The sequence below is a fragment of the Sturnira hondurensis genome, unplaced genomic scaffold (assembly GCF_014824575.4).
Source record: "Sturnira hondurensis isolate 20B ecotype Veracruz unplaced genomic scaffold, ASM1482457v3 Scaffold0025168, whole genome shotgun sequence".
Classification (NCBI taxonomy): domain Eukaryota; kingdom Metazoa; phylum Chordata; class Mammalia; order Chiroptera; family Phyllostomidae; genus Sturnira; species Sturnira hondurensis.
This window is the reverse complement of record NW_028097799.1, coordinates 923-28670: the sequence shown is the minus strand read 5'-3', so window position 1 is coordinate 28670 and position 27748 is coordinate 923. Positions and strand designations below refer to the sequence as shown.

General features: G+C 38.2%; 1 protein-coding gene across 1 annotated transcript; it reads right to left on the bottom strand.

The window, feature by feature from the left end:
* Nucleotides 1-268: 268 nt before the first annotated feature.
* Nucleotides 269-26764, bottom strand: ADH6 (alcohol dehydrogenase 6 (class V); the record flags this gene model as incomplete). The annotated part of the gene is given in 8 exon segments (XM_037039127.1): nt 269-776; nt 1440-1578; nt 5373-5508; nt 6984-7244; nt 8341-8557; nt 8668-8755; nt 17437-17569; nt 26628-26764. Coding segments are annotated over 8 exon segments (1136 nt in total), but the record flags the coding sequence as incomplete, so codon positions are not given.
* Nucleotides 26765-27748: the final 984 nt, after the last annotated feature.

Here is a 27748-nt window from a genome sequence, read left to right as displayed (position 1 = left end):
TGAATAAGACTTCCCCTCAAGCCCTTTTCTCTTTCTGTTGAATTCCAGATGGCTTGGTTATGAAGTCGGGTAATATGAACTGCTGAGAGCTAAATTGCCTTGGCCAGTTAAAGAACAATTTGAAGTTCCTTTGGCAATCCATGAGAAAAGAGGTGAGTACCACAGAGATATTATAAGTGATGGTTTCAGGCCAGGTTATAGAAAGTGAAATACCAGTTGAAGTTTTTCTGGGGTGAGTAATATTAAGAATGAAATACTTAATGTTTAATTGGGATTTATTTAAGTTGATGTAATAAAGACCCCACCTCCACTTCCATCAGCTTGCTTCAAACTGAACGTTCAATAAACTTATAAATGGTGAGTTCTGTTTCTTTGGTGTGAAATAAGCAGATCATCAAGCAGGTGACAAATACAGTGTGAAAAGAAACATGGGCCCAGAGATAGAGATAACTATGAAAATGGGAGTATTTTGGGGGTGACTGTGTTATTTGAAGTGTTTAGAATTCAGTGATTCCAATTAACATTGATCTAGCTCTAAAAGGGAAGGTGTCCCTGGGTGAGATTGGTCACACGAGACAAATTTTGATGAGGTGGTGAGAGCAGAAGTCAGACATCAGCTCACTACTAAATTAATCAGAGACAGGAAAATAGCAACAGTATTGTGCGATAATTCTTCTAAATCATGGAAGCTATGCAGAATGCAATTTAGTTGGTGAAATATCCTACAAATCTTGCATTCATTATATTGCACTTAAAGCATCAGGACGCAGCGGATACTGGGGAAAAAAAGAAGGGAAAAAAAGTAAGTTGAAAATTTCCAAAGCAACATTTGTGTTTTGGATTTCAAATTTTTAGTTTGTAGGCCAATAAGTAAGGTAGGTTCCTTTCTCTTCATATTATGTGAAAAAAATGGGCAGATTAAATCATTGAGAAATTTTTTTTCAAAATGACACGAAGCTCCAAGGGTAAGGAATATTTAAGCAGACTTATATAATTGTTGGGAATGCCAGTGTCCAATTTACAGTTGGTGTTTGGTTTGTGGGTCAAATATAGGTGTCAGAATTTGGAATTCTAGGGGTAATTGAAAAAAACAATGAAATAGAACAAAACAATGACCTCTTTATAAGCTATAAACTTAAACTTGAGCTAAAATTTTATGAGCTAACAAATGTTAATGCATCATATAAAAATGCAAAATTGGAAATAAAATACCAATGGTAAGGGTAGGTGAACACTTCAATATTTTCAGGATTACATTTTCTAAAAGCTGAGAATAAAATAAAGAGGGGAAGTATATGATTTACAAGTTCCTGAAACCTTCTTCTGTTGTCTGTAGGTGGCTTCTTCAACCATGATGCCCCCTGCCCCTGTCACCCCTGACTCCCACCCACCCTTTCTCTTCACACCACCCACACGTAAAAATTATTGGAGGAACTTACCATTTTCCAGTTTTCATTAATTCAACTGCTTCATTGATTTTATCAAGTTTCAGATTATGAGTAATTAGTGGATCTAAATTAAACTTCTTTGCCATATATTCGGAAACCAGTTTAGAGACGTTTTCTCTGCTTTTCCAGCCTGGAAATAGAACAGATTAACAACAGATTCTATTCATGAGACTTACTCTACAAGAAGGTTAACTGCTGGAGGTGTTGGCTTTGACTGAGGAAGTCTCTCAGTCATCAGGAGAATGCCTGTCCCAACAGTATACCTTGTATAGAAGGCTGTTTTCCTGAAAATCTTTTTTTTTTAATAATTCAATTGATTTTTATTTGAAAGATATATAGTACTTATCATTTTATTTTTTTTCCCAATTTTTTAATTTAATTATTTTTCAAGTATAGTTTTCTGTCTATTACTCCCATCCCATCCCACCCCCCCCATCCTCCCCCCCTCCCTCCCATTTCCACCCTTCTCAGTTGTTGTCCATGTATCCTTTATATAGGTTCCTCTAAATCCCTCCCTTATTTCCCCTGAAATTCCCTCCCCTCTCCCCTCTGGTCACTGTCAGCCTGTTCTCTATTTCAGTGTCTTTGGTTATATTTTGCTTGCTTGTTTGTTTTGTTGTTTAGCTTCCTGTTAGAGGTGAGATCATATGGTATTTGTCCTTCAACACCTGGCTTATTTCACTCAGCATAATGCTTTCCAGTTCCATCCACGTTGTTGCAAAAGGTAGGAGCTCCTTCTTTCTTTCTGCAGCATAAAATTCCATTGTGTATATGTACCATAGTTTTTTGATCCATTCATTTACTGACGGGCACCTAGGTTGCTCCCAACTCTTGGCTATTGTAAATTGTGCTGCTATGAACATTGGGGTGCATAGGTTCTTTTGAAAATCTTGAAACCCCTGCTACTACAGGGATTTACTTAAAGCAAGTGCACCATTGACCTTGTCTTATACGTTCTTGGTGTCAGGTTGCACTGTCTGGGGAGCTGTAAATCTGTATCTAACATATAAAAAAGGCCAAAGGCTTCGGAACCACGAAACGAAGCAATTCAGAGTTTAGAAGGACATCGTGTGTGTGTGTGTGTGTGTGTGTGTGTTTGATCTGTATTTTCACGAAAAAGCCAAATATCTTAAAGGAAGAGAAGAATTTTCCCTGTGGCAGTGATCTCAGTGACAGCTTTGGGAAAAAATATGTACAAAACAAGATAAGAGTAAAACGTGCTTTCTGGAAGTAAGAATTGCATAGGGAAAGATGGGCTCAGCCAAGTGAACAGAAGCTTAGCATTGTATTTTTGGTTTTAATAATTTTCATGAACGTTTATTTTTACATTAGGACTGTGCTAAGCAACATACCCAGCAAGTCACCACACAGAATTGGTAACCTGCTTGTTCCTGGAAAGGGTGAGTGTGCTGTAGTTGTGCAAGGGGGCAACAGTGTCTTGAACAGCTTATTCTGTGACAGGATCTTGGCAGTTATTTGCTTTTCTTGGTATCAGCCTGGGCCATATTCTTCAGTCTTCCCAGTTATTCTCAAAACTACCTAAAACTATTCCAATGAATATATTTTGCATATAAGTTAGTTTCTGTTATATGTTATCAATAATTCTAACATGTTATAAGTCATGACATGAAGGGTTAGTGTATTTTTCTATTTTTTTTCAAAACTTGTGATGTTGTATTATTTTCATTGTACGACATAATAATTTGATGTATGTATATATTTGGAAATAATCACTATTAAACTAAGTTTAGAAATATTGTATTAGTTTTCATTGCATAACATAATGATTTGATGTATGTATGTATTATAAAGTAATTACTATTAAATTAATATTCATCACAACACATGGTTATACATTTTTTCTTGTGATGACAGATTTTAAGATCGACTGTCTTTGTTATATTTGTTTATTTAAAATATTTTTTAAATTTATTTTCAGGGAGAGGGAACGGGAGAGTAAAAGAGGGAGAGAAACATCGATGCATGAAAGAAACATTGATTGATTGCCTTTTGCATGCCCCGAAATGGGGACCTGGCCTGCAACCCAGACATGTGCCCTGACTGAGAATTGAACCAGCGACCTTTCAGTCCACAAGATGATGCCCAACTCACTGAGCCACACCAGTCAGGGCTGTTTTTATTTTTTGATTGGTTATCTGATAAAGCATTTTCATATATATACATGAGGAATACTCTCACTTGTTTTTTAAAAATTTATTTAATTATTTTTCAAGTACAGTTTTCTGTCTATTACTCCCCATCCGATTCCACCCCCCGTGCTCTCCCCTCCCTCCCATTTCCACCCTTCTCAGTTGTTGTCCATGTATCCTTTATATTTGTTCCTCTAAATCCCTCCCCTATTTCCCCTGAAATTCCCTCCCCTCTCCCCTCTGGTCTCTGTCCCCCATTCTGTATTTCAGTGTCTTTGGCTATATTTTGCTTGCTTGTTTGTTTTGTTGTTTAGCTTCCTGTTAAAGGTGAGATCATATGGTATCTGTCCTTCAACACCTGGCTTATTTCACTCAGCATAATGCTTATCTCATTTGTTTTTTGTTTCTTATTTTAACCAAACAATCTAAATAGAAAGGCTCAAGTACTACAGTCTACGCTAGGTGGTGTTTCTTAACAAGACCACTAATAGCATTTTGGGTGGGAAAATTCTTCATTGTGTACATTGCAGAAAGTTTAGCAGGCCTGTTCAACACCCATTAAATGCTATCCTTAATTGAAAATATTGAACCAGAGGAGGAAATCAACTTAATGATCACTACAAGAATGTTTAAGTGATGGGTGAAATAGTTTCTTTATGAGGATTACTTAAAATATTGGTGATCTTATTTTGTAAAACTTGGCTAGTATATGTATATGGAACCAACAGTTATTGTCTATAAACACATAGAGGAAAACAACCATGGGTATGTCAAATTATCCCAAATGGGAGAAGTGAAAATTATAGTTTAAACTGAAGTATAACTTTTTTCTGCCTGTCTTCTACCTACTTCTTGTAAATGAATAGGTCTCTTTATACCTGTAAAGATGTATCTAATTGGTCTTCAAATGTAGCTAATTTGAAGACCACAGCTAGCTCACTAGCTCAAATAATTTATATAACTCCAAATTCTCTTCTCTTTTGCCCAAGAATTCAGATTACATAAAATCTCTGCCTAAATATATTTCTTCTTAAATATCAGATGACTTGCTTATAAGCCAAGGATCCTAAGCAGATTTACTTAACTTTTTAAAACATTTTTTTTCTTTTTTTTTATTGTTGTTCAAGTACAGTTGTCTCTTTCCCCCTCATTACATCTCCTGCCCCACTCAAAACAATTTTAATATAGGACTTCTAATGTCTATAAAAACATTTCTAACACAAATTGAAAATATGGAAAATTAAAGTATCATATAAATTTTTTCTCTTGAAAAATAATTCTCATTTTCCTTTTTATCAGTAATATTTTTAAAATCACAAATCCATTATGTTTACTATCTTTGAGTTGGTATAATGACAATTCATTTCTTTCAGATGAGGTTTACATTGTTGAACAAGGACTACTAATGGTTCAATATACTTCTGTCCTACAAAGAACCCCAGTTGGCAGGTATTATAACCCAAGTGAAGTATAGTTATTAATCATAAATTTGCCATTCTTTTTCAATTTTTAAATTTGCATTAAACTTTGGACACTGGTTTCTTCACCAGTTTTTAAGAGTCTCTTTTCTACCTTTATATGAGAAAAATCTTACCAACAAGCAACTGTAGACATAAAATATCCACCCCCTCATCTTGGATATTTATGTGTTGAAACAAAAACTGTAGTCTAAAGGTCATGCTTTATATGCCTTCTCAAGCATTTATGATACATTTCTCTATTACCCCGACTTCAAACCCCTACAGATTTTCACTCTTCCCTGCTTCATCCATACCTCCAAAAATAGATCCTTTCAAAGTGCGTCCTGATAAGAACAAGAAGCCATCGATGTTGAGTTGGACACCATGCTTGAAGAGCCCAACAATCACACAGACCCCATGGCTCTCATGGCAGGAGGCCAGTGCAGCTGCCTATTGGAGAGCAATGCGAGACAACACAGGGGTTAAGACATGTACTTCAGAGATGAAGACCAAAGTCTAAATCTCAGCTTGACTGCTGAATGGTCTGTGACCTTTTCTGGTTCTCTTTGTCCTCATTTCAAATAACATTTCTTATATAAAGATATGCAGAAACATAAATGAGATATTGTGTACTGCCACATTTATATAGTGTCTGGCATTTTAGATTCAATAGATGGAAATTAAAAAATGAAAATACTGAAGGTACCCATGGTACTACTACTGCTACTACTACTACTGCTACTAATTTTGTAAGACCATTACTGATGCTGATGGTTACAGTTGACATGTTTTTTTAGACATCAAAAACTACAATTGGATATTTGTATATCATTATGTATTATTAGCAAAATAGTAAACTGTTTCCATTAGTTATTTTTGAAGGCTATTTATCAGAACCAGACCATCTATAGAAAAGACTGTGAGAAAGGTTTTCCTATATCTTCTAACAGAAAAGGAGGTTTGTGTGTAGTGAGGAATGAATAGATTTTGTAAGCTGAGGAAAAAACCTAGACTGGAGGAGTCAGTTCTTGAGTTCTCATATAGCTGGCTAGAAGAGAGAGCCATGTAACCCAATAATACGTTGCTTCTACAAATCCCCTAAGAAAGCAAGTCTACAATTGTGAAATAAATTCTTATCCATTTCTATTCTCTTATATAAACCATGGTTAGCCAGAGAAGCAACAACTCTTTTTCTTTATTATTTAATTATTTTTTGATTAAACTTTTAATTTAGTTTTTTTAAATTACATAATTTTTTTAGGTTCAAAGAAAGGGGAGTGGAGGAAGGAAGAGAGGGAGAGAAACAATCCACTGCCTCTGACTGGGGACTAAACCCACAATCCAGGCACATGCCCTGACCAGGAATTCAACTGGTGATCTTTCACTTTGTGGGAAGATGCCCAACCAAATGAGCCAAAGTGGTTAGGGCACTTTTTTCTTTATTTTTGAAATGAATCTACTTAATCAAGAATGGTACATATTTTCCTTGGAAACTTCTCAGATCCAACCTGAAAGACTTGGCTGGAAGTGCAAAGCTCATTGCTTTACAGGATCATTAATCCAATATTGACCTCATCTTGCCTAAATCTTCTGGCTTGGGAATTAATTACTGAGCTTCCTCTTGTTATAAATAACCCAGTGAGAATTATTTATAAAGCCTTTCTGTCCTACCAATTAGAGGTCATCTGCTTATTTGAAGGAATAGCATCATGGAAGAGAGGGAGAAGAAACCTTATAAGGAGTTCAGTGTCTAGGGTAATAAACAGGTTTGTAGGAGTGGACAGAGGGTATCAAGTGAGATGTCATGGGGCACAAAATATTTTTAAAAAGGAATATAGAAGAAATTTTAGAATTTTCATTTAATTAAAATATACAGTGATGATTGGTAGAAATACTGGTAATTTTCACTCCACAGGATCACATACCGCTGTTTCTGGATTTCCAATGACCTCAAAGCAAAATTCCACACCAGCACCTGTCATATCAACTAAAACTTCTTGGATGGGTTTCTTGAAGTCCTGTGGGCTGATACACTCAGTGGCACCCACTTCCTTTGCCTTCTCAAATTTGCTTTTGTTGATGTCCACCCCAATGATCCTGGCTGCTCCAGCCAGCTTACAGCCCATGATCACAGACAGGCCGACTCCTCCGAGGCCAAACACCACACAGGTGGAGCCTGGGGTCACCTGAGCACGTAAAAGTATGAAAACAAGAGAACATGCACATTTACTCAGTTGGAAAAACCAGCTCTGTATACACCATCTGATACATAAGCAAAGTGTATTTTTAAATGAAACAACTAAAGCTGTAGTTTCTCAAGGTATTTCTAAATATGGGATACTTTTTGCCAGAGGAGCAAAACGTTACCTGCAAATAGAGAGTTTCAACCCAGGAATTAGCATGGGTAGAAGCAGTTTAATGAACTTTTATTGAGTCTCAAAACTTATTTAGCACAGTATTTATTTAATTTCAGATATTTTTGAGTTCTTTAAAAACCATCTCCATCTTCCTGCAACTCTTCCTTTCTCTTTTCCTGTGAACATCTTATGAAGGCAAGGATTTATTTTTTAAAATTTAATTTAATTTGATATTTTCACATTTTTTATTGTTGTTCAAGTACAGTTGTCTGGTACAAAGGTTTATTTTTTATCAACTCTCGAATGAGACTAATTTAAATTAAATTCCATCCTATCTCTGTATACAATATTGGGACTAATAGAAAATGGGAAAGATAAAGAACTAAAATTCAACAGGCAATTAAAGAATGGATCTGGGCAGGACTGGGTGATGTTCCAAAACAGAAGTATAACAGTAATGCACTCAGTCATGATGGCATTGCTTGACCAATCTGTTCTATATAGCATCATCACCCTTTTCTCAGTTGGTCTTGTTATTCTGCTTTTTTTATGAGTACTAATAACCACCTGATTAATTATACAATAGAATAGAGGGTCAATAGTTTTGTTAGCTGCTGAATCCCTGCACTGAATTGAAATGTGGAAGGACACATAGTAACTTTGTAAATGTATTATGTTTAACTCCCAGGAATTCCTGATGTCTCAGCTTGTGAATGGCATTCAGAAATAATTTGTCATTTACTATTGACCAAGAGATAATGGGAAAGACTTTGAAGAGGATAAAGGATGACTAGATCCAAGGATGTTAAAAGGCAGGTTTGTGAGCCTTTCGCAGCTTGTGTGATCAGGTATGGTCCAGATACACTAGGAATTTCAAAACCATATCCAAAGAATTTTATTTATAAATGATGTAAATGCTTCTCACCTTGGCAGTATTGATTGCAGCACCATACCCAGTGGAAAAACCACAGCTAATTAGGCATATTTTCTCCAGAGGAGCAACTTTATCAATCTTGGCAACTGATATTTCTCTTATTACTGTGTATTCAGAGAAGGTGCTTGTATTCGCAAAGTGATATATTGGTTTTCCCTTGCAGGTAAACCTACTGGTACCATCAGACATCAGGTAGGTGTATAACTGTCTTTTATAGAACAAAAAACAAACAAAAATTTTTATTTTGAATAAGAAAGCTTAGATTCCTGCCAAGGACACTGAGTTAATTTTTCAAAAAGAAAATATTAGAAAACTTACTTGATTTGCATACAATAATTGCCCTCAGGATTAAAGCAAGAGGCACATTCTCCACACTGTGGTAGAAAGAGCGTGATAACATTATCACCTGAGAGAGAAAAAATCATTTAATGACATGTTATCTTTTAAAGTAAAGAGACAAGAGTGTACAAAATGTGGTGGGCAGAGTGACCCTTACTCAACTAGCTGGAGGGAAGAACCTACCAAAGAAAGAACCAACAACAATCAAAACCCAAATACAACCAGAGAGCCAACATAAACAGCATCACAAGAGCATCAGGTTCAGGAGATCAAGGAGACTGCACCACTAAATCACACAGATCTTTTACCATAGAAATTCAGACCACAAACTCAGGGAGTCAAAACAGATCAATTTTAGAAGCAGAGGTTAACTGGAAAAGTCTCACAAATAAAGGGAAGGCAAATAAACAAACCACAGATGAAAGGAAAAGAGGAATCCTCAGAAAGAATGCTCAATGAAATAGAGGGAAGTCAGCTATCAGATGTTGAGTTCAAAGGGAAATGCAGGACAACATGAAACACAAGAATATCCATATGATAGGGATACCAGAAGGAGAAGAAGAAGAGCAACGGATAGAAAACCTGCCTGAACAAGTGGAACAATGATGGAAAACTTCCCTAATTTGATGAGAGAAAAAGTCCCACAAATCCAGGAGGCAGAGAGGGTCTCAATCAAGAGGAATGCAAAGAGGCCCACAGGAAGACACATGATAATTATGATGGCAAAATTCCAAGACAAAAAGAGAATCTTAAAGGCAGCAAGGGAGAAACAGAAGGTAACAAACAAGGGAGCCCAGATAAGGCTAGCATCTGACTTCTCAGTGGAATTGCTACAAGCAAGAAGGGAATGGCAAGAAATATTGCAAGTGATGAAAAGCAAAGACCTGCAACCAAGGCTACTCTATGTAGCAAGGCTCTCAATTAAAATGGAAGGCAAAATAAGGAGTTTCCCAGACAAAAGAAGGCTAAAAGAATACACCTCCATCAAACCAGTTCTGTAAGATATGATAAAGTGAGTGCTTTAAGAAAAGAAAGAAAAAGAGTGAGGGAGAGAGAGAGAGAGAGACAAAGGTACAAAGGCAGTAAAATGGAAATGAATAAGTACCTATCAATAATAACCTTAAATGTAAATGGATTAAATGCTCCAATCAAAAGACACAGAGTAGCTGAATGAATAAGAAAACATGACCCACACATATGCTGCCTACAAGAGATCCACCTCAGAACAAAAGACCTACACAGACTGAAAGTGAAGGGGTAGAAACAAATATTCCAAGCAAATGGACAGGGGGAAAAAGATGACTGATACTTACATCAGACAAAGTAGACTGCAAAACAAGGGCTATAAAAAGAAACCCAGAAAGACGCTTGATAATACTCAAGGGAAGAATTCATCAAGAAGACATAAACATTGTAAACACATATGCACCCAACATAGGAGCACCCAAATATATAAAGAAAAATTTGGAGGGCTTCAAGAAAGATACTGACAGCAACACAATTATACTAGAAAAATTTAAGATTTTAAAAAAAGATTTTATTTATTTATCTTTACAGGGGAAGGAAGGAGACAGGGAGAGAAATATCAATGTATGGTTGTTATTGTCTTCTGGGAACTGGCCTGCAACCCAGGCATGTACCCTGACTGGGAATCAAACTCTGATCCTTTGGTTCACAGGCCTGTGCTCAATCAAGTGAGCTACACCAGCCAGGGCATAGTAGGAAATTTTAACATCCCACTGCCAAAAAATGGATAGATCTTCCAAACAAAATATCAGCAAGAATATTGTGGCATTAAACAATGTACTAGATCAAATGGAAACTGATATATAGAGAGCCTTTCATCCTAAAGAAGCAAAATACACATTCTTTTCCAATGCACATGGAACAATTTCAAAGATAGACCACATGACAGGACACACAACAAGCCTCAACACATTCAAGAAAATTAAGATCATATCAAGCATTTTCTCAGACCACAGGGGACTGAAACTAGAAACCAACCTCAAGGAAAAAACTTGAAAACACTTACATTCAGAGAGATTGAAGAGCATGTGATTAAACAAGGAATGAGTTAAGAATGAGATCAAGGAAGAAATCAAAAAGTTTCTGGAAACAAATTAAAATGAATTCACAACAGTTCAAAACTTACGGGACACAGTGAAGGCAGTCCTGAGAGGGAATTTCATAGCGATACAGACATAGCTAAAAAAGATAGAAACATTTCAAATAAATAACCTAACCCTCTGCCTACAAGAACTTGAAGAACAACATCAAAGATAGCCCAGAGCAAGTAGAAGGAAAGAAATAACCAAGGTCAGAGCAGAATTAAACAACATAGAAACTAAAGGCACAATTCTGAGGATCAATAAATCCAGGAGCTGATTCTCTGAAAAGATAAACAAAATCAACAAACCTTTAAGCAGGCTCATCAAGAAAAAAAGGGAGAGAGCACCCAAATAAACAATCAGAAATGAAAGAGGAGAGATTACAACTGATACCACAGAAATACAAAAGATTGTAAGAAATTACTATGAAGAATTATATGCCAGGGTTCTTAGACTATAATCCTAGCAGTGGAATTGCTGGGTCAAAAGGCATATTTGTTTTTAGTTTTCTTAGAAAATTCCCTGAAACACCAATCCAAAAGAACCTGTGCACCCCAGTGTTCATAGCAGCACAATTTACAATAGCCAAGAGTTGGAAGCAAACTAGGTGCCCATCAGTAAATGGATCCAAAAGATATGGTACACATACACAGTGGAATTTTATGCAGCAGAAAGAAAGAAGGAGCTCCTACCCTTTGCAAAAGCATGGATGGAACTGGAAAGCATTATGCTGAGTGAAATAAGCCAGGCAGTGAAAGACAAATACCATATGATATCACCTTTGACAGGAAGCTAAACAACAAAACAAACAAGCAAGCAAAATAAAACCAAAGGCACTGAAATACGGAACAGGCTGACAGTGACCAGAGGGGAAAGGGGAGGGAATTTCAGGGGAAAAAAGGAAGGATTTACAGGAACAAGTATAAAGTACACATGGACAAAAACTAAGGGGGGTATAAATGGGAGGGAGGTGGGGAGCACTGGGGGGGGGTGGGCTGGGATGGGAGCAAAAGACAGAAAACTGTACTTGAACAATAATTAAATAAAAATAAATAAATAAAAACTCCTTGAGGGTATGAGATGATTAAAGAAGAATAATCCTATTTTAAAACATTTTGGTTTTGACAAAAAAAGAGAGAACTTTGTGCCAAGAAATTTGAAAACCTAGGTAAAATGGACAAATTTTTAGAAAAATATAATCTTCCAAAATTCAATGAAGAAGAAGCAGAAAGTCTGAACAGACCAACAACAGCTGATGAAATCAAAGCAGTAATAAAAAAACTCCCAGCATAGAAAATCCCCAGACCTGACTGGAGAATTTTACAAAATACTTAAGGAAGAGCTAAGCCCTATTCTCCCAGACTATTGCAAAAAAAAAAAAAATCCAAGGAGGAGAAGACTTCCAAACTCTTTGTATGAAGCCAGAATCATCCTAATCCCACAACCAGACAAAGACACAACAAAGAAAGAAAACTACAGGCTAATGTTGCTGATGAACATAGATGCTAAAATCCTCAACAAAATATTGGCAAACCACATCCAGCAACACATCAAAAAGATTATGCACCATGATCAAGTGGGATTCATCTCAGGTATGCACGGATGGTACAATATTATCAAATCAATAAATACAATACATCACATAAACAAAAGGAAAGGCAAAAATCATATGGTCATATCAATAGATGCAGAAAAAGCATTTGATAAGGTACAACACCCATTTATAATAAAACACTTAGCAAAGTGGGAGTAGAGAGAGCATTCTTCAACATAATTAAGGCCATATATGAGACACCAACAGCCAACATCATACTCAATGGACAAAAACTAAAAGCTTTCCCACTAAGATCAGGAGCAAGGCAAAGATGTCCACTTTCACCACTTCTATTCAACATAGTATTGGAAGTTTTAGCCAAAGCACTCAGACAAGAAAAAGAAATAAAATGCACCCAGATTGGAAAATAGGAAGCAAAACTGTCATTGTTTGCAGATGACATGATCGTGTACACAGAAAATCCTATAGACTCTACCAAAAAATTACTCAATCTAGTAAGTGAATTTGGCAAAATAGTGGCATACAAAGTCAATATTCAGACACCAAAGGCATTTTTGTACACTAACAATGAAATATCAGGAAAAAATCCCATTTGCTATAGCAACAAGAAAAATAAAGTATCTAGGAATAAACCTAACCAGGGAGGTAAAAGACCTATACTCAGAAAACTATACAACACTGAAGAAAGAAATTAAGGAAGATACAAATAAATGGAAGCAGGTACAATGTTCACGGATTGGAAGAATTAACATCATCAAAATGTCCATACTACCCAAAGCAATGTATAGATTCAAAGCAATCCCTGTCAAAATACCAATGACACATTTCACAGAGATAGAATAAATTTTTAAAAAATTATACGGAACTACTAATGACCCTGAATAGCTGCAACAATTTTGAGAAAGAAGAACAAAGTAGGAGGGACCACAAAACCTGATATCAAACTGTATTACAAGACCACTGTAATCAAAACTGTCTTGTACTCTCATAAGAACAGACATATAGATCAATGGAACAGAATAGGGAGTCCAGAAGTAAATCTGTCTCTATGGTCAATTAATATTTGACAAAGAGGGCGGAAGCATACAATGGAGTAAAGATAACCTCTTCAACAAATGGTGTTGGGAGAGTTGTACAGCTACATGCAAAAAAATGAAACTTGACCACCAACTTACAACAGATACAAAAATAAACTCAAGATGGAGAAAAGATTTAACTATAAGTCATGACACCATAAAAGTCCTAGAGAAGAATATAGGGAGGAAAATCTCAGATATTCTTTAAGCAATATTTTCACTGATATATCTCCTAGAGCAAGGGACACAAAGGAAAGAATAAACAAATTGGATCTCATCAAAATAAAAAGCTTCTGCATGGCTAAAGAAAACATCAGCAACATGAAAAGAGGACCAACTCTATGAAAAAATAAATTTGCAAGTAATACCTCAGAAAAGGGTTCAATCTCCAAAATATATAAAGAACTCACATGACTCTACTCCAGGAAGACAAACAATCCAATTAATAAATGGGCAAAGACCTGGCTGGTGTAGCTCAGTGGATTGAGCGCGAGCCTGCGAACCAGAGGATCGTGGTTTGATTCCAGTCAGGGCACATGCCTGGGTTGTAGTCCAGTTCCCTGCAGGCCAACTCCCAGCAGGGGACACACAAAAGGCAACCACACATTGATGTTTCTCTCCCTCTCTCCTTCCCCTCTAAAGATAAATAAATAAATAAAATCTTTAAAAATATAAAAAATAAAAAATAAATGGGCAAAGAACCTGAACAAACATTTCTCCAAGAAGGACATCCAGAGGGCCCAGAGATATATGAAAGGATGTTCAGCATCACTAGCCACCAGAGAGATGTAAATTAAAATCGCAATGACATACCATTTCACACCAGCCAGAATGGCCATCATAACCAAATCAAGAAACAGCAAGTATTGGTGAGGATCTGGAGAAAAAGGAACCCTAGTACACTGTTGAAAATATAGACTGGTATAGCCACTGGTGTAGCCACAGAAAACAATATGGAATTTCTTCAGATAACCAAAAATGGAACTGCACTATTACTCAGCAATTGTACTGCTGGGACTATACCCTAAGAATCACGAAACACCAATTCAAAAAAAACCTATGCACCCCAATGTTCATAGCAGCACAATTTACAATAGCCAAGTGTTCAAAGCCTCTGATGGAGTGTGACTGCCCCACTGTCTATCACTGTAAACTAGAGAAATTTATTTCATATTTTTAGTAAAAACCTTTGTAGAATTTAGGTTCATTTAAAATTTATTTTTATTTTTTAAAAAATAATGTAGAGACTTCCAGCCAAGATGGAGGTGTAGGTAGATACACTTTGCTTCCTTGCACAACCAAAAGAAGGACAACAACAAATTTAAAAACACACACAAAAACCAGAACTGTTAGAAAATTGAACCGTATGGAAGTCCAACAACCACAGAGTTAAGAAGAAACATTCATCCAGACTGGTAGGAGGAGTGGAGATGGGCAGCTGGGCTGAGAGGACCTGCAGCAAGGCAGTGGCCGGTGGAGCAGGTGGTCCCACATTTGTGGGAAGATAAACTGGGAGGAACAACTGGGGAGTGAGATACATGGTGCAACCCACAGTTTCAGCATGGGGAAATAAAACCTCAAAACCTCTGACTGAAAAAATCAGTGGGAGTTGCAGTGGTGGGAGAAACTATAGTTCATTGGAAAAACCCACAGGGTCCTAGAATGTACACGAACCCACCACCCCTGGAATTGGCATCAGAAGGGCCCAATTTGTGGGTAGCAGAGGAAGTGACTGAAAGTTGGTAGTGAGCTAAGCAAGTGGCATTGTTTCCTCTTGGACCACCCCCACATAGAGTGCTATAACGCACATATGTGTGTTGCCCAGCCCTGGCAAATACCTAAGGCTCTACCCCTTACTATATAACAGGTGTTCTGAGACAAATATTATGGCCTAAGTGACAGAACAGATCAGAGCACCAGAAAAATACAACTAAGCAATGAAGAGATAGCCAACCTTTCAAATGCACAGTTCAAAACACTGGTAATCAGGATGCTCACAGAAAGAGTTGAGTATAGTGAAAAATTAGAGGGAAAAATGAAGGCTATGAAAAGTGAAATAAAGGAAAATGTACAGGGAACCAACAGTGATGGGAAGGAAACCAGGATTCAAATCAACAGTTTGGAGTAGAAGGAAGAAGTAAATATTTAACCAGAATAGAATGAAGAAATAAGAACTCAAAAAAAAAATAAATAAGGAGCGGATTGGAAACCTCCAGGATAACTTTAAGTGTTCCAACATCCAGATCACAGGGGTGCTAGAAAGAGAATAGGAAGAGCAAGAAATTGAAAACTTATTTTAAAAAATAGTGAAGGAGAACTTCCCTAATCTGGCAAGGAAAATAGACTTCCAGGAAGTCCAGGAAGCTCAGAGAGTCCCAAACAAGTTGGACTCAAGGAAGCACACACCAAGACACATCATAATTATATTACCCAAGATTAAAGATAAGGCTAGAATCTTAAAAGCAGCAAAAGAAAAGGAGACAGTTACCTACAAAGGAGTTCCCACTATCAGCTGATTTCTCAAAAGAAACCTTGCAGGCAAGAAGGGGCTGGAAAGTATTCAAAAGCATGAAAGGCAAGAACTTACATCCAAGATTGCTCTATCCAGCAAAGCTTTCATTTAGTATGGAAGGGCAGATAAAGTGCTTCTCAGATAAGGTCAAGTTAAAGGAGTTCATCATCACCAAGCTCTTATTATATGAAATGTTAAAGGGACTTATCTAAGAAAAAAAAGATCAAAACTATGAACAGTAAAATAACAACAAACTTGCAAATATCAACAACTGAACCTAAAGGAACAAAACCAAAACCAAAAACCAAACTAAGCAAACAACTAGAACAGGCATAGATTCACAGAAATAGAGATCACATGGAGGGTTATCAGCTGGGATGAGAAGGGGGTACAATTGGGGAAAAGGGAATAAGAAGCATAAATAGTAGGTAAAAAAATAGACAGGGTAGGTTAAGAATAGTATGGGGAATGGAGAAGCCAAAGAAGTTACATTTATGACCTATGGACATGAACTAAGGTAGGGGAATGATGGTGGGAGGGGAGTTACAGGGCAGAGGAAAATGAAGGGGTAAAAAAATTGAACAACCGTAATAACATAATCAATAAAATGTATTTTAAAAAAAGTAATGTAGACATATGATAACAACTGAATGACACAAACATGAAAATTAGCCCCCTAGTTTCCAGTCCCCACCCTAGAAACAATTACTCTTTTCACTCGATGGTGTCTTTCAGAAATATAACTCCTTTAACAATATAAAGGCTAGTGTTCTATTTACCCTGTAGTAGGCCTTGGTATTTTATTTAACAATGTATCTTGGAGATTTCTTATTGTAGTACATATAGCATGCTTTCATTTTGTTTAGTAGTTATGTAATATTCTGCTGTATAGATATATCTTAATTAATTTACCTGGTCTCTTGGACATTTATAGACATTTATGTTATTTCCTATCTTTTTCTTTACTATTTTTTCAATATTTCAGTTTTTATTCTGTGTTTTCCATCACATTATCCTCTCATACCTTCTTACACCACCACACCCTCCCAATCACCACACTGTCATCTATGTCTGTGAGTCCTTTTTCTTATTTGCTCCTTCCCTCCATCCCCTTACCCTACAGAGCTGTCAGTCTGCTCTCTATGAGTCTGACACTATTTTACTTGTTGGTTCAGTTTGTTCATTCAAGTCCACATATGAGTGAAATCATATGGTATTTGTCTTTATCTGACTGGCTTAGCATATTTTACTTTGCATAATATCCTCCATGTCCATCCACATGTTTTGCACCAAAATTTTTTTTACTATTTTCCTCCTCTAAAACCTAGGTGCATTTTATGGTCCAAAAAATGTGATAATACATTTAGTATTTTTGTATCATGTATAATTATTTCTTTTCTTGTGCAACATTTCAACTTTTATTTCACCTTATCTTATATTTTCTTGATGTAGGTTCTAAGTTGCTGCTATTTCCTAACTCCAGGTGCCAATTCATACCTGTTTTCACGGTGCTCACTCCTTCTCCCACACTCTCAACTATTCCAGCCCCTTCATGGCCCAGAATGATAGGATAATGGGTATTACTCTCCAACATTTTCATCTCTGTACCACAGAGCCCTGTGGCCACGATCTGTATGGAAGGCAAAGAGTAATACAGTTTTCTCTATCTTAGCTAGAGGTGTTTTAGAATTGGTAATTTTTAAAATCTTTTTGCTAGTTTGATGTGCCATGTTAATATTAATGCATTTATTTCTTAGTTTTATTTCTAGATAAATGCCAATAATTTATTTAAAGCAATGCAATATTTTTATTAGTTAATTTCAGAATAAAATAACAATTTTAAAACTTACTGAGAATATCAGAATGAGTTCAGAAGAGACAATTGTAAAACCACAGTATGACATCAAAGATCTTACTTTGTTCTTCGTTGGAGCTTGTGGGTGGGAGTGTGGAGGAGAAAGACCAAATATAGTAAGGAAGGAAATGAAACACAGGAAGAAAAAATACTTTATTATCTCTTATTATAATTGAAGCTGTTGGGAACCGCCCTGCCTGGTTTCAGGAATTGTAACTGTCTCCCATGGCTAAGTGAGCAAACTCCGGAATGCGGGCCGCAGGAGACAAAGCTTGTCTCTGGCAGCAAGTGCTGCTTCTGCTTCTTCCCCTGCCCCCAAAGCATGGTCGATATCCATGGTGGGTACAATCCCTCAGAGAGGGGCAACCTAGGCCAGACACGATCACTTGGGAGACCATCATAGAAGGACTAGGGGGGCTGCAACAAAGAGGGAGCAATAGACCTTCATTCCCCTCAGCTATTGTGACATAGCCTGAGTCTCCATTTCCATTTGGGAGAAGCACTTCCTGGCTCTAATCCACTTAAGCCTAAAAACCTATGATAGGGAAGGCAGTGCAGCCCTGTTCTGGAAAGGGCAGGTATGGGGGTAAATCAGGCATAAGAAAGAATATGTAAAAATCCTGTGAAACCTGCTTTGTTTCGAATGCTCTCATTTAAATGATAAGGGTCCCAGCAAGAAGTTTATTCCTCAAAGTTTTATGGCTCTTAGCTATCTGACCCTGACTGAGAATAAGCCCTCATAGTTCTTTGAATGATATCTGTTGTTTGATCCTTACCTGTATTGAGCAAATGAACCCAATAAAATCCCCTTAAGCAGGGGGATCTCAGCCCTTCCCCTTTGAGGGATCAACCACTTTTCCTCCCTAAGCAGATCATGTCTTGGTAGTGTTTAGTTTCATCTGTGGCACATGGCGGGGTGGGAGTGGGGGGGCGGGGGGCGGGGGGCAGCTTGTGAGGAAAGTCGCCCCCACATGAAGCCTTCATTTATTTTACACAAGGGCTTTATAGTTGTATTCTTGGTACCAGTTGTAATTCCACATTTGTTGTAAGTTGGCCAGACAGTGTAAAATGGAGGCACTCTAGAGCAGAGTGGTTAACAAAGGCTGACATCTGCCTTGACTGCTGTGGCTCAGTTAATTGTGTGTCATCTTGCAAAGGTCACAAGTTAGATTCTAGTCAGGGCACATGCCTTAATTGTGGGTTCAATCCCTGGTCTGGGTGTGAGTGATTCCTGGTCACTTAATCCCACACATGCAATCCCCCATCCAGGACTCAGTCCCAGACAAATTAATTGATGCTTCTCTCTTACATAGATGTTTCTCTCTCTCTCTTTCCCTTGCTCTCTCCCTTCCTGTCTCTTTAAAAGCAATGAAAAAAAAATGTCCTTGAGTGAGGATAAAAAAAGAATTGAAAAATTTTGAAATTTACTTATGTAAAAGAGAAATTATTGAAAGAATACTATAAAATAGCTTACAACTCAACTGTAGGAAGAGCAGCCAAACCTCATGGATCTAGAAATTCATCAAGTATACTTTGTCTTCATTCCAGTGCTCTGATTCATCATGTGCATAGATGAAGTTTCCTGTTATTTTCTAGAGACATGCTTTTTTGTATTTCTCATGATCATATGGTTAAATATGGCGAGCAACTCTAGTTACCCTGTCTCTGCAGTGCCCACCATTTCTTGTTCCACTCAGGTTCTGTATCTTGTTAAAATTCAAAGGTGAGAGATTCACATTTGTAGTTTGTCAGATAATGGTTGTATATCTTCGAGTCAGTGTCTCAATCTGGATGCATGAGTGGAGACCCTGTGGGGAGGAACAAAGGTGGAGAGCCAAGCAGCCTCCTGTGCACTCTGTGTGGGATGCAGGCTGAGAAGACTCTGAGAAGAGGACAAGGATTGCACAGGTAAGCTAATGTAGAAAATGACTGCCTTTTTGTGATCCATTGTAAGCAGTAGTTATTCATCATTATGAAAATTAAATAATAAAAATGAAAGGACCCTGAACTACAAGTCAGGTGAACAATGTTCTGGTCTGGTGGTCCCTAGAAGAATCACCTGGAGGAGATTTAAAAACTCTCATGATGATATTGCACCCATGACCAATTAAGTCACAAATTCAGAATGCCCGGGTGTGGTAACCAGTTATCAGAATTTTCTTTTCTTTTTTTTAAATTTTAATTTTTATTTAATTCTTGTTCAAGTACAGTTTTCTGTCTTATATTCCCACCCTGCCCGCCGCCCCCGCAGTACTGCCCACCTCCTCCCATTTCCACCCCCCACTTTAGTTATTGTCCATGTGTCCTTTATACCTGTTCATGTGGGTCCATCCCCTTTTCCCCTATGATTCTCTCCCCTCGCCCCTCTGGACCCTGTCAAGCTGTTCCGTATTTGAGTGTCATGGCTCATATTTTGCTTGCTTGTTTGCTTTGTTGTTTAGATTCCTATTAATGGTGATATCATATGGTATTTGTCTTTCACCACCTGGCTTATTTCACTCAGCATAATGCTTTCCAGTTCCATCCATGATGTTGCAAAGGGTAGGAGTTCCTTCTTCCTTTCTGCAGCATAGGATTCCATTGTGTAAATGTACCATAGCTTTTTGATCCAGTCATTTACCGATGGGCATCTAGGTTGCTTCCAACTCTTGGCTATTGTAAATTGTGCTGCTATGAACATTGGAGTACATAGTTTCTTTTTTTCAGGGTTCAGGGTTCGGTGTTTCAAGGTTCTTAGGATATGCTCCTAATAGTGGAATTGCTGGGTCAAAAGGCACATTCATTTTTAGTTTTCTTAGAAAATTCCATACTGTTTTCCATAGTGGTTATACCAGTCTGCAATCCAACCAACAGTGAACCAGGGTCCCCTTTTCCCCACAACCTCTCCAGCCCTTGTTGTTTGTTTCTTTGTTTATGATAGCCATTCTCACTGGTGTAAAGTGGTATCTCATTGGGATTTTAATTTGTATCTCTCTGATAGCTAGCGATATTGAGCATCTTTTCGTGTGTCTCTGGATCCTCTGTATGTCCTCCTTGGAGAAATGTCTGTTCAACTGCTTTGCCCATTTTTTAATTGGGTTGCTTGTCTTCTTTGAGTGGAGTCGAGTGAGTTCTTTGTATATTTTGGACATTAAACCTTTGTCTGAGGTATCATTGGCAAATATTTTTTCCCAAGCTGATGCTTCTTTTTTTATCTTGATACAGATTTCCTTAGCCATGCAGAAGCTTTTAATTTTGATGAGATCCCATTTGTTTATTCTTTCCTTTATGTCTCTTGCTCTGGGGGACGTATCAGTAAAAATGTTGCTGCGTGAAATATCTGATATTTTCCTGCCAATGTTCTCCTCTAGGACTTTAGTGGTATCACAGCTTATATTTAAGTCATGTATCCACCTTGAATTTATTTCGGTGTATAATGTAAGTTGGTGCTTGAGTTTCATTTTTTTGCAGGTAGCTGTCCAGTTCTCCCAACACCATTTGCTGAAGAGGCTATCTTTACCCCATGTTATGTTACTGACCCCTTTGTCGAATACTAATTGACTGTAGAGAGTTGGGTTTATTTCTGGGTTCTCTATTCTGTTCCATTCGTCTATGTGCCTGTTTTTGTGCCAGTACCAAGCTGTTTTGATTACAGTGGTCTTGTAATACAGTTTGATATCAGGTATTGTGATCCCTCTTACTTTGTTCTTCTTTCTCCAAATTGTGCCTGCTATTCAGGGTCTTTATGGTTCCATAAAAATTTCTGAAGTGTTTGTTCTATGTCTGTGAAATATGCCTTTGGTACTTTCATAGGTATTGCATTGAATCTGTAAATTGCTTTGGGTAGTATGGACATTTTGATGATGTTAATTCTTCCAATCCATGAACACGGTATATGTTTCCATCTGTTTGTGTCTTCCTTGATTTCTTTCTTCAGTGTTGTGTAGTTTTCCGCATACAGGCCTTTTACCTCCTTGGTTAGGTTTATTCCCAGATATTTTATTTTTGTTTATGCTATATGGAATGGGATTTTTGTCTTGGTTTTGCTTCTGCTGTTTCATTGTTAGTATACAAAAATACCTTTGATTTCTGGATATTGACTTTGTATCCCGCTGTTTTGCCAAATTCATTTATTAGTTCGAGCAGTTTTTTGTTAGAGGCTAAAGGATTTTCCATGTACACTATCATATCATCTGCAAACAAAGCCAGCTTTGTTTCCTCCTTTCCAATTTGGATGCCTTTTATTTCCTTTTCTTGTCTGATCGCTATGGCTAGAACTTCTAATATTATATTGAATAGAAGTGGTGAAGGTGGGCAACCTTGTCTTGTTCCTGATGTAAGTGGGAAAGCTTTTAGTTTCTGCCCACTGAGTATGATGTTGGCTGTAGGTCTTTCATATATGGCCTTTATTATGTTGAGGAATGCTCCCACTATTCCCATTTTTCTGAGTACCTTTATGATAAATGGGTGTTGTACCTTTTCAAAAGTTTTTCTGAGTCTATTGATATGAGCATGTGGTTTTGGTCTTTGCTTTTCTTTATGTGATGTATTACATTTGCTGATTTACAAATATTGAAACATCCTTGCATCCCTGGGATGAATCCCACTTGGTTGTGGTGTATGATCTTTTTGATGTATTGTTGGATGCAATTTGCCAATATTTTCTTGAGGATTTTAGCATCTATATCATCACCAATATTGGCCTGTAGTTTTCTTTCTTGTTGTGTCTCTGTCTGGCTTTGGAATTAGGATGATGCTGGCTTCATAAAAAGACCTCGGGGGTTTTCCCTCCTTTCGGATTTTTTGGAATAGTCTGTGAAGAATAGGGGTTAGCGCTTCCTTAAAAGTTTTGTAGAATTCTCCTGTGAAACTATCTGGTCCAGGGCTTTTGTGTGTTGGGAGTTTTTTGATTACTGCTTCAATTTCATCTACTGTTATTGGCCTGTTGAGGTTTTCTGCTTCTTTTTCTTTGAGTTTTGGAAGATTATATTTTTCTAGAAATGTGTCCATTTCACCTAGGTTTTCAAATTTCTTGGCATACAATTCTGCATAGTAATTCCTTACAATCCCTTCTATTTCTGTGGTATCAGTTGTAATCTCTCCTCTTTCATTGCTGATTGTGTTTATTTGGGTCCTCTCTCTTCTTTTCTTGATGAGCCTACTTAAAGGTTTGTCTATTTTGTTTATCTTCTCAGAAAACCAACTCCTGGATTCACTGATCCTTAGAATTGTGCTTTTAGTCCCTATGTCATTTAATTCTGCTCTGATCTCGCTTATTTCCTTCCTTCTACTTGCGCTGGGCTGTGTTTGTTGTTCCTCAAGTTCTTGCAGGCTTTGGGGTAGGTTGTTTGTTTGAAATGTTCCTATCTTCTATAGGTAAGCCTGTATTGCTATGAACTTCCCTCTCAGGACTGCCTTGGCCGTGTCCCATAAGTTTTGGGTTGTTGTGAGTTCATTTTCATTTGCTTCCAGAAACTTTTTGATCTCTTCCTTAATTTCAATCTTGACCCATTTGTTGTTTAATAGCAAACCATTCAGTCTCCATGCTTTTGGGTGTTTTGGGTTTTTTCCTGTGGCGTTGCTTTCCAATATCTGTCCTTTGTGATCAGAGAAAATGCTTGGTATGATTTATATTTCCCTGAATTTGTTGAGATTCATTTTGTGTCCTATCATGTGGTCTATCTTTGAAAATGTTCCATGTGCATTTGAAAAGAATGTGTATTTAGCTTCTTTGGGATGGAGGGCTCTATATATATCAGTTAGGTCCATTTCATCTAGAGTGTCATTTAATGCTGCTATATCTTTGTTGATGTTTTGTTTGGAAGGTCTGTCCATTTTTGACAGTGGGGTGTTAAAATTCCCCACGATAATTGTGTTGCTGTCAATATCTTTCTTGAGGTCCTCTAGGATTTTATTTATATATTTGGGTGTTCCTATGTTGGGTGCATATATATTTACGATGTTAATGTCTTCTTGGTGGATTCTTCCCTTGAGTATTATGAAGTGACCTTCTGGCTCTCTCTATATGGTCCTATTGTTGAAGTCTATTTTGTCTGATATGAGAATTGCTACCCCATCTTTTTTTTCTTGACCATTTGCTTCGAAAATTTGTTGCCATCCTTTCACTTTTAGCCTGTGATGGTCTTTTGACCTCAGGTGGGTCTCTTGTAGGCAGCATATGTGTGGGTCATCCTCTCTTATCCTTTCAGCTATTCTATGCCTTTTAATTGGTGCATTTAATCCATTTACATTTAAGGTTATTATTGAAAGGTACTCATTCATTGCCATTTATGTACCTAGGTTCCTCTCCGTCCCTCTCTCTTCCTTCCTTTCCTTAAAGTAGCCCTTTTAGTAATTCTTGTAGAGCTGGTTTGGTGGAGGCGTATTCTTTTAGACTTCTTTTGTCTCGGAAGCTCTTTATTTGGCCTTCTATCTTGATTGAGAGCCTTGCTGGGTAAAGTAGCCTTGGTTGTATGAGAGTTTTTCTCATTCCTTGGAATATTTCTTGCCATTCTCTTCTGGCTTGGAATGTTTCCATTGAGAAGTCAGTAGCCAACCTTATTGGGACCCCCTTGTATGTTACTTCCTTTTTCTCCCTTGCTGCCTTCAGGATTCTCTCTTTGCCTTGGGGTTTTGCCATTTTAATGATGATATGTCTTGCAGTAGGCCTCTTTGGGTTCCACCTGATTGGGACTCTTTGTGATTCCTAGATTCGTGTGACTTTGTCTCTCATCAAATTAGGAAAATTTTCCGTTATTACTCTTTCAAGTAGGTTTCCCATCCCTTGTTCTTATTCTTCTCCTTCTGGTATTCCTATTTTTTGGATATATTACGTTTTATATTGTCTTGCATTTCTCTTAGACTCTCCTCATTTTTTCTGATTCTCTTTTCTATTACCTGGTCTGTCTGGGAGATTCTTTCTACCCTGTCTTCGATCACGCTTATGCAGTCTTCCGCCTCACCGATCCTACTCTTCATACCTTCCACTGTGTTCTTCAGTTCAGAAACTGTATTCTTCATTTCCTCTTGGCCTTTGCTGATGGTTTCTATTTCCTTTTTCATGATGGTATAGTTTGCAGAGAGTTCATTGTAGCTCCCCTGTAGTTTCTGGTAGCTCGTTGTAAGCTCTTTGAATTTCCTGATAACCAGTGTTTTGAATTCAGTATCTGATAGTTGACTTGCCTCTATTTCATCTAACATTCTTTCTGAGACTTCCTCCTTTTCTTTCATTTGGGCATTGTTTCTCTGTCTTCCCATCGTTTGTGTTGCTCTTCTTGTTGGCCTCAGCTTCCTATATTGATCTGTTCTGGTTCCCTGCATTTATGGTGTGAACTTCTGTGGTAGGGTGCCTGTGAGATTCATTGGGGCAGTCTTCTGCAGGTATCTTGGTGTTCTCTACTTCCACCTACTCCTCTTGTTGGTTTCCAGCTGGTCAAACCTTTTCTTCTGGTCTCCCTAGCTGCAGCAGCCTGAGGGGCTATTAGTGTGGCCTTTGTTGTGTCTTGGTGAACTCAACTGGTCTTGCCATTGCCCTCCCAAGATCCAGACTGGTGCCACTCTCCCATGTCCCACTGAGAGCAGATTTTTCCCCAGGCTTTCCAGCCCTGGCCTGGCGTGAGGGCGCATGCTCCCATCCAGGCTTTCTTGGTTTCACAGGCTTGGACTTGGACCTTTCCCAGTGCTGTGGCTGAACACACAGGGCAACTCACAATGCTTCCAAGCCGACAGCCACAGCCTGACTCCTGGTGCTTCTGAGTCTGCGCCCAGTTGGGTAGGGATGGAGCTGCTGGCTGGCTCTCTTCCAGGGGCCTTGCTAGTAGCCCGAGACTTACAGGGTCTGTGGCAGACCAGGCTCTGACCCCGCACTACAGGGAATGCACAGGTGGCTCTCAGTTTTCCCAAGTTGCCAATGGCAGCCTGACTCCAGGGGTTATCAGAGCTCTCTGGTTTGCTTCCCAATGCCCACTCCTCTCTCTGCCACTACAGGCAAACCAATCTCTCCTGGCATTTTCAAATCTGCACCCTGCCAGATAGGGAGGGTGCCAGTGACTAGTTCTGTCCCAGGGTTCTTGTTGCCCGCCCTCAGCTCTCAGAGACTGGGGTGGCTGGGCAAGGGCCCTGGCGCAGGCCGGTGGAGGGCCTGTAGCCTCTGCGCTGTTCCCTCATACCTTGTTGATCTGCGGTTGTTCCCTCAACCTCTGGTCATTCGGTGTCTGCTACACTTTCTGGAATCCTGCCTTCCTGTATGCTGGGTCCCTGTTGACTATGCACTGCTCTCCTCTGTAGATCAGCTGGTTTTTCCCTGGCCCATGGAGGGAAGTGAAATCCTTTGTCCTACTCCGCCACCATCTTCCCAGGACCACTCCGGTTATTAGCAGTTTTCAAAGATCCCAGGTGCTTCCAAATGGGTAACCAAGGTTGTGGTAAATTGTTCTTACTCTGCTTAGTTGTGTGACCAGTCTCTATGCCTCAGTGGATTTTTAATTATCTCACCTGTGAAATAACAGGTATTCCTAGCCTGACTTTCTAGAATTTAGTTTTGATTTATCTACAATCAAGCAATTTTTTATATATTATATTTCAAGATAACTTAAATATCATAAAGAATGTAATAAATTTAAAAAGTACAAATTAATGTATGGTTTAGTGTAGAAATTTCTTTTAATTAGTATTTAGTACTACAGCTGTGAGTAAGTATCCTTTGGGCATTTAGCCTGTGCCATACTTCCCTAGTGTTTTCTCTGGTGGATTTAATGACAAATGGACATGTTTCATAAACAGGAAATAGAAGAGCATGCAGTTTTGCAATTTTCTTTCTGAATTTGATTTTTGGTGTTGAAAATTTTTTTTCTACCTTTATGCGAACTTCCTTTGCCTTTGGTGGGGCTACTTCTATCTCCTCAATGGAAAATGGTGCATTAGGCTTCCAGAGTATGGCTGCTCTGCATTTGATAACCTAGGAAAGAAAATAGGAGGAAGAAAGGGAAACTGCTTAGGCTTCAGAGATGGATTCTCATATTAATGATTTTAGAAGGTTAAGTCTGGTTCTTCCACACTCAAACCAAAAGGGGAAAAAAATCCTTGCTTAAATATTTTCGGTGTGTAGCTTCTTGGACCCCAGTCCAACTTTCCTTGTACTATCACTCTCCTCATTCAAATTAGTTTTGCAGTGTTAATTATATTTACATAATGCTACACAATAAAGAGGATAGGTGTTATACATCTGATCTTACCATGAATGAAGTTGTATTGTGGCTGCTTCAGGGTAGGAATGGAATTGGCAGTGTGAGAGCTATTTGTGATCCTAGATGTGAAAAAGAATCAGTTTGGGGGTGGGGGGATATGCTATGGAGCAGGGAATGGAGAACATCTAGTTGTAGCAATACATCAAATAGTGGTGCTGACAGGCAGGTTCAAGTTGGAGAGGTTTTTGGTGGCAAGGGAATTCTTAAGGGTTCTGATTTCAGCCCACCACTGTTTTCACCATAAATTTCCTTCCTATGTGGTCTCACTCATTTTTATAGATTTCACTATTATCTTTATGTAGATGACTTTGATAATTTGTATCTATGGACAGACTTGTCTCTCTAAGTTGTAGACTCATTCATTCATCTGCTACTAGAAAATCCTCAGGCATCTTAAACTCAACACATGAACGCATCATTATTTTTTTCTCCTGTCCCCACCCCTTTCTCCCAGTGGTGGACATAACACACAATCTGCCCCACAGCCCACACTCTCTATTCCAGTGAGTGGCCATGTAACTTATTCACTCACCCAAGAAGGTAACCTGGGAAGTAGCCTTAATTTTTACCTCATTACAATCTAAAACTTTCTGGAATCTGTCCCCTCTTCTCCATTTTTGCTGTTACTGTGTGGTCCATGTCCACACCTTGTCTTTTACCTGGGTTGGTTCCATCACTTTCAAATCCATTCTCTGCATTATTGCCATCTGAACTATAATCCTGACCACGT